We start from the raw sequence: 13,735 nt of genomic DNA on the forward strand, positions 1-13,735 counted from the left end.
GGTTGCCTACAATTATGGATTAACTTTGGAGTAACTGGCATCTTATGACAGTAAACCTGCCCCCCAAAGTCTAGTGTGTCTGTTCAAAGCCGTCACATTCCAGGAGACGACACGTCTACACACAGGTGCTGCAGAGCTCTCTGCTGAAACGATTCCTGAATATTTTCCATTTTTACAATTATTGTAAATGGACTGTGGTCTCCACTTACGTTTCTAGCTTGTTACTAAAAGTATGGGGAAATTCTTAAAATCAACTTTTACCCAGAAATACTGCCTTTAGCCATTCTGCCGCAGGCCGTGACGGGCTGTGGTGGGTTCTCGCCAGAGTGCCGTGCGTGTCTTCGGTCCACGATCATGTCACCAGCAGAGAGGCGAGTGGGGAGAGAGAGTTTGTGTCTTCTCTCGCGGTGCAGGCTCACCATTTCGCTTCCTCGTGCAGCTCAGTGCGGCCTCCGAAGCCACGCGGCTGAGCGCTCAGCCAGGCCTGTGCGCTGTGCTCTTGATTCTCCATGAGGAGATTCACCCACTCGTCATTTTTATTTGTTTTCTTCTGCAGTTGCAGCATTTATCTTCATTGCCTCTTTCTGCCTGTCTTATTTTGGATTGCGTGTTATTTTCTTTTAGCGTTTTTTAAAAGATAATAATGAAGTTCCTATCCTTTCTGTTTTCCTTCTTTAAAACTGAAGGTTAAGAGTTTTCTTCCCAAACCAGTTTTAGCCACGGATCCTAAGTTTAGATATAAAGTTATTTTTCATTGCTTTCCAGCATTTTTACAGCTTCAGTTTTTTATTTCCCCTCAATCTAAGGGTTAATTAGGTGCATGTTTCTAAAACTGAAACTTACAAAGTTAGGGTTTGGTCGTCTCTCTGGTGGTTTGTTTGTGGTTTGACTGGGTGATGATCAGCAGGACGGTCTGCGCCGTGTCTCTAGTGTCTGTTTTGCTAGGGACTCCGGTCAGTTTGGTTGCGGTGTGACGTAGGCATGGCAACTGCTGCCCAGTTCAAGGTCCCTTTCTGTGCGTTCCGACTGTCTTGCGGCCCCTTTGCAGTCCGCCTGCCGTCTGCCCTGGGCCCCGATGTGCTTGTGGTCACCATGCACTGATTTGCTCTTCTGTGTATAGAAATGAAATCGTATCATTTGTGCTTGGCTTTTTTCACATGTAAAGATGTTGAGATTCTTCCAAGTTGCTGCGAGCATCAGTGCACCTGCGTGGACGGACCACCATTCACCTGCTGATGGACACGGGGGTGGCTCTGGTGTGGGCTTTTACAGGTTAGGCTGCTCATTCCCGTGGCCGGTGGTTAGTGAACTTATGTTCCCGTTTCTCTTGGGTAAATGTCTAGGAGTGGGGTTGCCGGCCACGCAGTGGGTGCCATGTAACTTTGTAAGAAAATGCCAAACCGCTCACACCACTTACCTGCCCACCAGCAGTGGCCGAGGGTGCTGGCCGCTCCAGGGCCTCCCAGCACTTGCTGTGGTCCATCTCCCTCGCCGTTGACGTTTGAGTAGCCGTGCAGTGGTGCCGCCCGTGACTGTGTTTGTGTCCTTAGTGGCCCCTCACGGGGACCGGCTCTGTCTGTCACAGCCAGCGCGTCTCTTCCGTGCTCAGCTGTCGTGTGTAGCTCTTCTCTGGTGAAATGTTCAAATCTTCTATTTGAAAATCAGGTGTTTCGTGTTCTTGTCGCTGAGCTGTGAGAGCTCCTCATGTATTCTGGGTAAGGGCCCTCTGTCGAATGCATGGTTTGCAAATATACTCTCTCAGACTAGCTTTTTCTTTTCTTTTTTTCTAACAGTGTCTTTTGAAGAAGGAAAGTTTTTAATGTTGGTGAAGTCCAATTTATCAAATTTTTCTTTCAAGGTTCATGCTTTTTGTCACCTGTGTAAGGAATCGTTACCTAAGTCAGGGTCACGAGGAGTTTTCTCTTGTGCTTTCCTGTGGAAATGCTGCCCTTTTGGTTTTCACATCACGTCTGTTACTGAGCCCCACGGAAGGCGTGCGGCAAGGGGAGAAGCTTGCTTGTTTGCTTGCATGGGAATCTCTCCTTATTTCAGGGCCACTTACGAAAAGACTGTCCTCTCCTCACTGAAATATCTTTGCAGCTTTGTCAAAAAGTCAATTGGCCACGTATGAGTGGGTCTATTTCTGGACTGCCTGTTCTGTTCCGCGGATCCAGATGTCAATTCTTTGTCAATACCATGTTGTCTCAACTGCAGGAAATCTTGAAAGCAAGCACCGTTAAGTCCTCTGAAGTTGTTCTCCGTCTGCAGAGTTGTTTCATCTGCTCTAGATGTTCTGCCATTTCCACATACATTTCAGAATCAGGCAGTAAATTTATTCAAAAGAGCCTGTTTGCATTTTGTTTGGGATTGCACTGAATCTATAGATCAGTCAAAAGTCCCCGATTGCATGGCAGGGATGAGCCCGTGAACACGGTGTATCTCTCTGTTCTTTCAGGTCGTTTTAATTTCTGGCAACAATTCTGTAGTTTCAGGCAAAACAGGCTTGCACATCTATTAAACACACAGCCACAGACACGTCATGCTCTGTCAGGATTGCTCGTGGCGCTGTCTGTAAGTGTCACCCTCCAGCTGCTAGCTGCCGTGTATGGAGATCCGGGTGTTTGCTGATCACGTAGCTTGTGGCCTTGCCAGAGTCACTCACTGGTTCCAACAGTGGTTTGTAGAGTCCTTCGAATTTCCTGCATAGATGGTATGTTGTTTGTTAATAAAGACAATTTTTGCTTCCTCTTCAATCTTTATGCTTCCATCCTTCTCTTGCCTTAGTGCCACGGCCAGGCCCCCAGCACCAGGGAACTGGGAGCGTCCTTTGCTGAAGAGTGCTCAGTACTTCATCACAGACTGTGATGTTAGCTGTAGGGCTTCCTAAGGTTTCGTTTGTGGCTGAGAACCTGACATCAGTCTCTTAAATTTTAAAAACTTACTATTTGTCAAATATTCGCTGAGACCTACCAAGTGCCGGGCACTGTTCCAGGTGTGGGGAGTCCAGCTGTGGGGTTTCTGCATAACCTGCCCCCCAAGTAGGGGACTCGCTCCTGGATAGAAAGGTGCCCCCGCCCTGTCCTGCACTGGGGTCGTGCCCCTGCTGCTTCACCTGACTGTTGAGGAGGCACTTGGACCTGCCACCCCGACCTGTGCGTTCCCCTCCACTAGTCACCCGAGAAGTGGAAGCTCAGAGAAGAGCGAGGGAAGGGACTGGGGCGTTGGCTCCCGCCCCTACCCCCTGCATGGTCAGCACAGGGCAGCTGCTGGACCCCAAGCCTCCCGCAGTTGGAAGCTTGGGCCCTGGCTGTCGGGGCGCAGTGGACATCCCAAGAACAGGTCCCACACAGACTGAGAGTGGCTCTGCAGCCTGCCCGCCAGTGGGAATGTACACCAGTCTGCTGCCCCTGGCCGAGGAGAGGCCATCCGGCCCTCAGCTCTCCCCTCGGCCTGCTGGGGCAGCTCCTCCCTTGGCCTCCTCTGCCTCCTCCTCTTGGGCCACGTGGGCCAGCCCAGAGGTCAAGTGGAGGCAGGACACGGATGCCGGGTCCGGGGTGGGGGCCAGTCCTGGAGCCAGAAGGGTCAGCTCCTGGTGGAGCAGAGCTCAGCACACAGCTGGTGCTCAGTCAATGCCCATTTGCTCAGCAGGCCTGTGGCCACGTGATGTGTTGGGGGAGCAAGATTTGGGCTCCAACCTGCCCTTCAGGGTGGCCCCTCCAGCCCCCACTGCAGCAACTACGCACTCCCTCCCAGGAGAGAGATGTGGGCGAGACTGAGTGGGATGCAGGCACTCTCCTCAACGAGCTTGTTGGGGGGATTTGCATTAAAGGGTCCACCGATGCGCAGGTGGGGAGGGGCTGGATGGCGGGGCCCGTCCCTTCCTCCCCCTCCCAGCTGCCAGGGACAGCAGCGCCGGGGGTGAGAGACTGCGGCCTCGTCACCTGGGACCTGCGGGAGGAGCCTGTCAGTCGGCAGCTTGGTGTATGACCTACTTTCCCTTGAGTCACTGGCTCAAAATCTGCTTTGCAAAGTTGTGCAGGCGTGTCTGAAACTAACTGTGAGGCTCTGGGTTTGTGTGAGAGTCTGTATCTGTGCCATTGGCCACTGTCTGGGCAGGCTTCCATCCCCACCGTGACAGTGGTGGCAGGTTGGCCTTGGCCTTGGCCCCCCTCCGCAGTGGTTTCCGGCAGCTAGGAGGGCCCACGTGGTGTAGGCATGGCCCAGCCTGACGGATGTCCAGTTTCAGCCCAGAGCAGTCAACCAAAAGTTGTTCCCTTCCCCCCACCAGCTGCTGGCCTTCCACGATGGGGTGGCAGGGGCAGGGGGGTTCACTCCTGAGTCCCTGGCAAAGGCAGCATGTGGTGCAAATATCTGCAGGAAAGGGAGTTTCTCTGGGCTCGGTGTTGCGCGGGTCTGTGCCGTAACAGAGCAGGACGCAGCACCCGGAGCGCCACGGGCCTCAGAGTGGAAAAGCGGAGTGGTCACCGGTTCAGAGAGAAGCAGGCAGGACAGAGCTGGGGGCCCTTCCAAACACGGGCCTGTTCCCGAGCCTGGACTCAGCCAGCCTTGGGCAGCGCATGTGAGGGGTCATCAAGGGTGAGAGGATAGAGGTGGGACCTTCGGAGCCCGTGCTGGGGTGGCAGGGAATAGACGGGAGGGCATAGCTGGGGGACACACACACAACCACAGCAGACACACAACCACAGATGCACAACCACAGACAGAGACAGACACACAGACACAAACACAGAGACAGGATGGCAGGTGGGGAGCAGCCCAGCCTGTGCTCCCCTCACAAGGGAGCACCCAGGGTGACTGGATGGCTGGCTTCACCCCTACCGAGGGGTGTGGGTATGTGGGGGCTTCTGCGGGACCAGCTGCCCGGGGCTGAGATCACTGACCCACAGCGCTAACCAGTGCGCTTCCCTCCCACTGCGATGCTGGCGGCCGCCGCTGTGCTCCCCAGGCGCTAAGGGCCAGGGCTGCGCTCCGAGGCTGTAATTACATGTCTTGTCCTGTGGGCTGAGCCACGGAGTGTGTCCGGGAGGTGTTTATTGTTGCCTGTGAATCAGGAGCTCATGAGGAAAGTGGTGGCTGGCAAGGCGGAGAAATTAGGGCCTTGCTGCCGTGACCAGAGCAGTTGCCAGCAGCTCCAGGCCAGTGGCCGCCCTGCCTGGCACACCCAGGGGCCCGCCACACGCCCGTCCTGGGCGCTTCTGGCCCCTCTGCCCCGCGGAGGCTGAGCCCCTGATGCACTCAGACTCAGAGACACACACCACCCTGTGGGGCCCACACACACACACAACCATGCAGATACACAACCACACACGCACAGCCACACACATATATCCATAGACACACCACCCCTGGGTTCACACACACACACACACACACACACACACACACACACGGCCGCGCTGCCCAGGGACAGAAAAGGGACGGGGCGGGTGGGGCAGGCTGCAGAGCTGGGGCCTGGCTGACTGGTGCCCTCCTGTGCCCAGGGGCCACCAAGGACATGGGGAAGATGCTAGGGGGTGATGAGGAGAAGGACCCCGACGCAGCCAAGAAGGAGGAGGAGCGGCAGGAGGCGCTGCGGCAGGAGGAAGAGGAGCGCAAGGCCAAGTACGCCAAGATGGAGGCGGAGCGCGAGGCCATGCGGCAGGGCATCCGCGACAAGGTGGGTGCCCCGCCCCCGGGACAGTCCCACAGGGCTGCCGGAGGAGGTGGCCTCACCACGGGAAGGAGCAGGAATGGTGAGGCCCCGTGCCCCCAGTGCCCACGTCTGTCACGCAGGCTCACCGGGATTGGGGTCTCCCAGGACTGCCCCCAAGTGCCTGGAGGAGAGGCTGGCCCTGGGGGGAGGGAGAAGGCAGGGCTGCTGTGGCAGTGGGTCCACAGGCAGGCCCTGGGTGGGGGATGCACCTGACCACCCATGGTAGGCCTCAGACCTTCCGAGGTTAACAACAAGGCGTGCGGGGAGCAGGTCTGTGGGCTGCAAGGTCTGGCTCGGGATGGCTGCAAGCTGGAGACCACGGTCTTTTCCAGAGTCACCTGGGTGACCGTCCCTTGTGCCCGGGGCAGCCAGAGCCTCGTGCCTATCACAGGTGGGAAACCAAGGCCCAGGGCAGGGCGTGCGTGGGAGGCTGAGCTGTGCTGCAGGGGCATGTCTACTGCACAGCCTCAGTTGTCCGTCCAGCGGCTGGGTCAGAGGGTAAGAGAGGCCGGGAGAGGGCAGGCCTTGGGCAGCTGCTCTGGCCAGTCCAAGGTGGGCTGGAGTGGTGGGGTGAGGGAGCTGAGGGAGGGGCAGAGACATCGAGATGGGGAGGGGAGGGGAGGGGAGGGGTGAGGAGAGGGCTGGAGCAGCTGTGTTTGGAGCGCCTGTCCATCTGTCCATCTGTGTTCAACCACCCAGCTGGCCATGGCTTCACCCCACGTGGACACCCGGTGGGGAATCGGGAGGTGAACTTGTTGATTCCAGCTCTCAGGCCTCATAAACAGGTCACAAAGTGTGGACAGGCCTCGGAGCCCCCTGGGGTGTGCAGGGTGTGGGGCTGTGGGGATGGCCTCCCCAGCACCCAGTGAGCCCCAACCCAGAGCCTTGGGAACTCTCCTGGGGCCCAGGTGTGGATGCGGCCTGGGCCCCGAGGCTAAGGTGGGGGCGGGTAGAGGCGGATTGTGTGCGTGTTCGTGTGATAGCACACTCGGCTCATTTTATCTTTAACGTGAAAGTGCCCCCCGTCCCTCCTCTCTTCAAACCCTCCAGTGGCCCCCATTTCTTCCTGGGCCCCAGCCCCAGGTGCATGGTGACCTCTGCCCCCACGGCTCTGCTTGTAGGCCCCATCCCCCCCCCCTTGCCACTGCCCCAGGGCCTTGGCACAGCTGCTTATCCCTGGAGCTCCCAGAGGCACCTCTCTCCCTTCCCCTCCCCACCCCCTCCCTGCTTCTATTTTGCTCCCCCACCTGCCCTCCTTCAACACACTCATACTTTTTACCTGTTTGTTGGTCCCCACCCACTTGCCCCGGAAGGCAGGAGCTTTGTCTGCACTGGGCTGCTCCCATTGGCTGCGAGCTTTGACTGTCTGCGCTGGGCTGTTACCATTGGCTAACGCTGTCCTCCACCCTCTGGCTGCTGAGCTAGTGAATGAGTGATGAAAAGGCATCAGCTCCAGGGTCGTCTCTTTCTCAGGAGCACCTGGTGGGACTTTGGGTCACAGAGTGAGTCCCAGTGGGAGTGGGGGGGTTGCAGCTCCACGGGCAGCCAGAGGGCAGGGTGACCCTCACCAAACTTCCCCAGCCTGGGTCAGGTGATGGATCACATGCTTCTGGGGTGGCCACATGGAAATGCCCTCCAGCCTGGTGTCACTGGGGTCCCCTCACCAGGGGTCCTACTTCCCTAGACGAGCAACTCCCCACCTGGGGCCCCCTTGGGTGAGCTGACCACCTTCTGAACCCCCTCCAGGCCACCCCTCACCTGTGCCAGCTCCCAGAGGCGCCGTGGCCCCACCAGCCACAGAGGTCTTGTCCCTACCAGGCCTCAGTGTGCATATCCAGGGTTCTGGTCTTGCCCGCCCAGGGGGGCGCTGTGGTGTCTGCTGAGTCACTGCTAGAGCTGGGGTCAGAGCTGGGCCCCCACCCCACCCTGCAGGTCACTTCTCCTGCTGTGGTGGGACTAAGCAGGCAGGACTAGTCGGCCTACAGGGAAAGTGTGGGGTGTGCTGGGGAGCACACAGACACCACAGAGTTGAGTCTGCCGGGTGGGGGCCCTTCCTGGGTGGCCACCGACCTCAAGGAGGTGGCAGTCGCCCGGCCAGACGTGGGGTTGTGCAGGGAAGAGAGGGCGATGCTGATCACCCCCTGCAACCCCATCTCCTTATGGACCAGGAGCGTCCTATATGTTCTGGATGCCTGAGCCCGGGGAGCCCCACGTCCTTCTGGCCTCACCATTCCAGTCTCCAGAATCTGGTCCACCCCTCCGAGGAGCCTCCAGTTCATCAGAGAGCTGCCCACCCTGCCCCAGGTCTCGGGGAAGTGGGAGGAGAGGCTGCCCTGGTGGTGCAGGGTGGCCGCCAAATCTGCCCCCTTGCCCAGCTGTCTCGACCATGAGGGCGGGGCGCCCCCTGGTGGCTGGTGCGGGCAGCTCAGCACCGGGCATCCCCTGCCCCCCATCCCCGATGCGCCCCCAGGCCCTGCCCCCGCGAGGTCCGCACCGTTCCCCGAAGAGCCCTCCTCCACCTGGCATGCATAGGTAACCCCCCACTGCCTTCCCGCTCCACACAGGTGGGAACCCTGACCTTCAGGTGTGACTTCCCCAATGGCCCTCTCTGGCCCTGGGGTCCCAGACACACTTCCCCCAGCCCTCTCCAGGTGCAGCGTCCACTCACCCAGCTGTGCGGTACAGGGCCCCATCATGGTGGGAGACCCATCAAATGGAGGCTAGAGGGCTGGAGGGCCGGGCTAGAGTCACCCGTCCTCTGGGCGCCCGGCTCTCCAGGTGACCTAGTCTGCATTTGAGATTTCTCACCTCGGCGGGGGCTGGTGAGCTGAGCCTCCTCTCCCTAGACTGTCATGACGCACTGAGCGGGTCCAGGTGGGAGAGGACATTGGCCCACCTGTTTCATTTGCATACGCACCGCCTGGTTTGCACACGCACTTCCTAATTTGCATAGCCACCTTCTGGTTTGCACGTGCACTGCCAGGTTTGGTGCTTTCAGTCGCCCCCATTCCGCAGCTTGGAGCCAGACCCAGCACCGAGCTGGTGGGTCCTAGTCGACCTGGCCCCCACTTCCCCCTGAGGTCACTCAAGGCCCAGCCTGAGGTTTCTGCTGATACTAGCAGGTGCGGGAGTGACTGCCGATTATTCGTTGTTTGGTCACACTACTGATTCTCACAGTCCTTAGTGCCGTGTTGCCATAGGTCACTGGCTGCCCTGGGCTTCCTCTCAGCCATGGGCTGTGCAGTGGAGCCCTGCCGTCTCAGTGGTCAAGGACCACTCTGGTCAAACCACATCAGAGCAGGCTCTGAGAAGGGCCCTAGGTCAGGAGCCCCACCCGGGCAGAGAAAGGTGACCCTCAGGTCTGCCCCGCGTGGCCTTAACCTCGGAATGACTTTGATCCTGAGTGGAGTGACTGGCCTGTGGTCTAGGGTCTCCTTCCTGGACCCCAGAGGGAAGGACTCTGACACAGTCCCTCCCCAACCCCCTGAGTTGCTTCCCTGGTCAGGGAGGTCCCTCTGCGTGATCATACACGACACGTTCCTGCCCTTACATGCGTGTCTTGCTGTCACTCCCCTGCTGCACCAGCACCACGTGTTCTCCTGAGTGGGGGCAGTGAGTGTGAGTGCAAGCTTTGGCAAGCACAGGCGCCTGAAACCTGGAGGGAGAAGACTTCCTTGTCTTTTCTAGCCGCTGGGGTTCTGGCAGTCTGAGAGTCTTTGGCTCGTGGCAATGTCCAAACCCTTCCTCTGTTTCCATTTTCCGCTCTGTGTCCTTTTCTTTCTCTTACAAGGAAACTCTCATTGGATTTAGGGCCCAGAAAGATCTCACCTCTACTCTTACCTTAATCACACCTGCAAAGACCCTATTTCCAAATAAGGTCACATTCTGGGTTCCAGGTGACATGAACTTTTGGGGAACAACACCATTCAATCCACTCCTGAGGGGAGATGGGGAAAGCCTGGGGCAGAGACATACACAGAAACCAGAATTGGGGGGAGGGGTAGAGCTGTGCCCAGGACTGTTGCTGAGGGCACACCGAGGTGGGGTTGCACCACACCCACCTAGAAGTGACCACTGGACATGGAGCATGGCCACATGTCACCAGACCAAGGATCTGGGCTGCACAGAGCAATGACTTCTCTCCACCCCTGTGGGCCTCTCCGGGGGCTCCCGGACCACCACCTAAGCCAGGCTGAGGATGGTGCCAGCTGCCCTACAAGGTGGAACTACAGGAGGGTGGAGCCAGGGGCAGCATGGGGTCTCAGCCTTAGCACTCCCCAAGAGAAATGCGACTTTCCCCCTCCCCCTTGCTCCCTCTCCTGCAGTTCCCCTCCCCCTAGGGTGGCCCTTCAGTCCAGGCCTTTGCCATTGTCCCCACCTTCTCCGTGAGGGTCTCCCCACCCCTTCTGGCACCCTCCTGGGTGGGGATTTCTCCTTCTGGGGGTCTTGATGACTATTGGCCCCCGTGGACGCCTTTCTCAACCATGGGTGCTGCCTCTTGAGGCCTCTCAGCCCATTCTGCAAACGTAGGTTGGGTCCGGCTGGCCCAGGTCCTGCGAGCACCCCTCCCGGGGCTGGAGGCAGGATCCTGGACCCTCGGGGGTCCCCAGCCCCCGCCTGATCCCTGCCTGCCCTGTCCCCTGCAGTACGGCATCAAGAAAAAGGAGGAGCGTGAGGCCGAGGCCCAGGCAGCCATGGAGGCCAATTCGGAGGGCAGCCTGACTCGGCCCAAGAAGGCCATCCCACCAGGCTGCGGGGACGAGCCCGAGGAGGAGGACGAGAGCATCCTGGACACAGTCATCAAGTACCTGCCTGGGCCGCTGCAGGACATGTTCAAGAAGTAAAGCCCCAGAGCTGGACAGCACCCGCCCCCTCGCCCCCCATCCTGCCCTCCGCGGAGGCCCCCGAGGGGGTGTCGGGAGCAGAGTGCACCCCCAGCGCCAATACAAGCCATAGTCCTAGGTCTCTCCCCATATTCCCCCGCTCAGGCCGTGGGACCCTCCGCCCACCCCTCACCCCCACCCCTCCCCGCACTGCCGTTGCCACCGCCACGGAGGGAGGGGCGCCCGCCCCCCCGCCCCCCCCCCCCCCCCCCCGCCTCTGCCCCTGCCCAGGGCCGCTGTGTTCTGTGCTGGAGGCCCTGGGCTGGCCAACCTGCTCCCCTGGCAGCCGGTGGAGTGGACCCTCCCCCAGAGCCTGGGAAGCCCCTTCCGGTTCCCACCTCCCACCTTCACCGCCCACCTAGCAGCACTGAGGCTGGGGCCAGCGAAGGGGCCAGCCCCTCCTCCACCCCTGCGTCGGTGGGCGTGGGCGGGGGCCCATACTCAGGAGCACAGCCATAGTGGGGGGAGGCTGGGCCGTCGTGCCAGCTGGGGTGGGGGCTGGGAGAGGCGAGCAGCTGGCACCTGGGGCTCAGCCCCCTGCGGATCAGCCAGGACCCCAACCCCTCCTCCTGCACTGACCCTGGGTTGCTGTGTCTGCATCTTCCTGAAGGCTGGTCGCCTGCCCTCCACCTCTCCATGCACACCCGACCTTCTTCGTCAGTCTGTCTCTCTGCCCTCCCCTCTCCCTCTCCGGCCCACTCCTCTGGAAGGCTTTGCTTCTTAGGAATGCTATGGCCCTGTCTCTTCTCAAGTTAGGGACACAAAGCAATAGGCTAAGGGGGAAATTCTCAGGCCCTTCTCCCCTTGTGGCACACACACGGAGTCCCTCACACACCCTGTAACTCGAGTTCCCCCTGAGTCTGGGGGCCCAGCTGAGCCCAGCCCACTCCCCTCCCTGGTTGGCACCTTCTGTCTTGTCCGGAGCTGCTTTTGTGCGGGGGGGGGGGGATGCCCTGCCCTCACCCTCCAAAGATCCACTCCTTCAACCAGAACTGGGGAGGTGACCCAGAGACCCCGGGATCATGTGCTGTGCGGAGACACTGCGCTGGTGCAGGCCCCTGAGCTGGGGCCGGGGCGGACCACCCAACCAGAGTTTGAGGGTAACAGCCACGGGGACCCCCACGCCAGCCTCCCAAACCCTCCTGTTTCCTCGGCCCTTGTTTAGTTTGCATCACAATATGTTGAATCTCAGGTAAATGAGGTCTTCTGTATTTGAGAAGTTTTATCTAGACAGAAAGCCCCTGGCCTCGGTCCCGGTCCCAGGGCCCTTTCTGTCCACATCAGAAGTTCATTGTGTCCACGTGTCGCGGGCCAGGGGCGTGGCCCTCCCTAGCTCTTAGAGAAGCCATAACGATTAGCCTGCAATACTAACTCCTGCCGCCCCTCTGGTCGTAGGCGCGGGAGCGCGTCCAAGCGCCCCACCTCCTTCCCGCCCACGTCGTTTTAAAATTCCTGTTTTCACACTTTAAAAAGCCAGCTCTGAGCAGACAAAGCGCTGTCTCGTAGAAACTCTGCATCCCGTTCCCAGCGTGTGGGGTGCCCAGCAGCCGCGCTTGGTGTAGACCATGGGTGTCCTCTGTCCGTCTGTCCTGGCGCCTGCGCCTCCTCCTGCATGTCGGGGGCCGCTGTGTTTGTTCTCTCTGGATGGAATCACAGCCAATAAACACCACAGTGATTTCAGGCCGTGTGGCCGTTCTCTCAGGAGTCCTGACTCCCCCAGGGAGGCAGGCGATGGGAGTACGGGGTGCTGGAGGGTACAGCTGGAGTCCTGGGGAGGGGGACAGAGCCCACAGGGATCCACACTCTCTGGGCCCTGTGGGACGGCCCTCACTTGCCCCCATGCCCTGTCGTCCCAGTCTCCATCTGAAACACAGATCGGCCCCTCCCTGAGAGCCCCCACCCCTCCAAGTCTCCCACCTGCACAGACCCCATCACGGGTCTTTCCTGCCCCACAGCTGCACCAGGTCCCACTATACTGGCCACACCTTGGGCCCACCGGGGAACTGATGCTCAGCCCTGAGGTTCCTGGCCCTCGTCTGTCCTGGATGGCCACCTCTCCTCCCTGTGCCCTCAGGGAGGCCCCCGTGTTCCACTTCCTGCAGGTGATACCTGCCCTTCTGGCTGAGGCCGTTGAGACTCCTGTGGGACCTGCTGGCTCTGGGGCCTGGCCCAGGGCACACCAACCCCCACCCAAACAACAACACTGCCACCTTCCTTTTGGGCCCCTGCCCAAGGCCCACCCCAAGATGCCATGGCCACTTGTCCCCAGGAAGACCTTGTTTGACCTCCATCTCTGGGGGCCTCTCTCCAGGGAGGTGAGTCACTGTGATTTTCCTCACACTGGTGGCTGGGAATGCACAGGAAGCTTCCACCATATCTGTCCTGTTTCAGTGAACAGAAAGGCCACTCTTGTCCCCCTCCCCTCACCACCGCTTCCCACCCCACTAAGCTGTGCCTAGAATACTGCCCTGGACTCATTACCCTCTTGCCTCTGCCTCAGAACTTGGACAGAAGCCTTTGTCACCAACTCTGGCTTTGGGCTGTAGAAGGACACCCCAAATTGCACCCACCATCACCCTCCACTCCCTCCCCCAGCACCACAGCCTAGCCTGGACTCATCTCAGTCCTGAGCAACAGGGACCTGGATTGCCCACCCTGGGACCCCCAGCCAGTCTTTCCTCGGTGACCGGTTGCGCAGACCCCTTAGGTGATGGGTCCGAGGACGCCAGGGAAAGGCACTTGCTCTCCTGACGTCTGCTGAGCCCTGAGATATGCAGAGTTCTGTTCTAGGCACTGGGGATAACTGAGGTTCACTGGCAGGAGACAGAAGGTAAATTAATTACGTAGTAAGTCAAGCGGTGATTTCTTCTTCGGAGGAAATTAAGCAGAGAGTATGGTGAGGGTTGCTATTTGACCTCTGAGGAGGTGACGTGAGCAGAAAGACCCTAAGCAAGGAGTGGGGAGCCCTGTGGGCCTCGGGTGGGAGAACGTTCCAGGAAAGGAACAGCCGGCCCTGCGGGAGGCAGCAGCTGGGGCTGAGCACTACAGAGAAGGTGACACAGCCTTGCCTCCGGATGCTTGCTTTAGACCACACCGTCACTTAGCAGAGTCTCTTTCCTTTCGGAACATTTAACTCTGC

At 59.3% G+C, this 13,735-nt stretch overlaps 1 protein-coding gene across 2 annotated transcripts in view; it reads left to right on the plus strand.

Annotated features, from left to right (window-relative positions):
- Nucleotides 1–10,796, plus strand: part of CPLX1 (complexin 1) — a 30,396-nt gene extending 19,600 nt beyond the window's left edge. For both annotated transcript variants that reach the window (XM_074352575.1, XM_010958768.3), the window contains exons 3-4: nucleotides 5,502–5,677; nucleotides 10,360–10,796. In XM_074352575.1, coding sequence (XP_074208676.1) covers nucleotides 5,502–5,677; nucleotides 10,360–10,557 — 374 coding nt within the window. In that variant the 3' untranslated portion in view covers nucleotides 10,558–10,796. The remainder of the gene's footprint in view (nucleotides 1–5,501; nucleotides 5,678–10,359) is intronic.
- The last annotated feature ends 2,939 nt before the right edge of the window (nucleotides 10,797–13,735 follow it).

Source organism: Camelus bactrianus, chromosome 2 (genome assembly GCF_048773025.1).
Source record: "Camelus bactrianus isolate YW-2024 breed Bactrian camel chromosome 2, ASM4877302v1, whole genome shotgun sequence".
Taxonomy (NCBI): Eukaryota; Metazoa; Chordata; class Mammalia; order Artiodactyla; family Camelidae; genus Camelus; species Camelus bactrianus.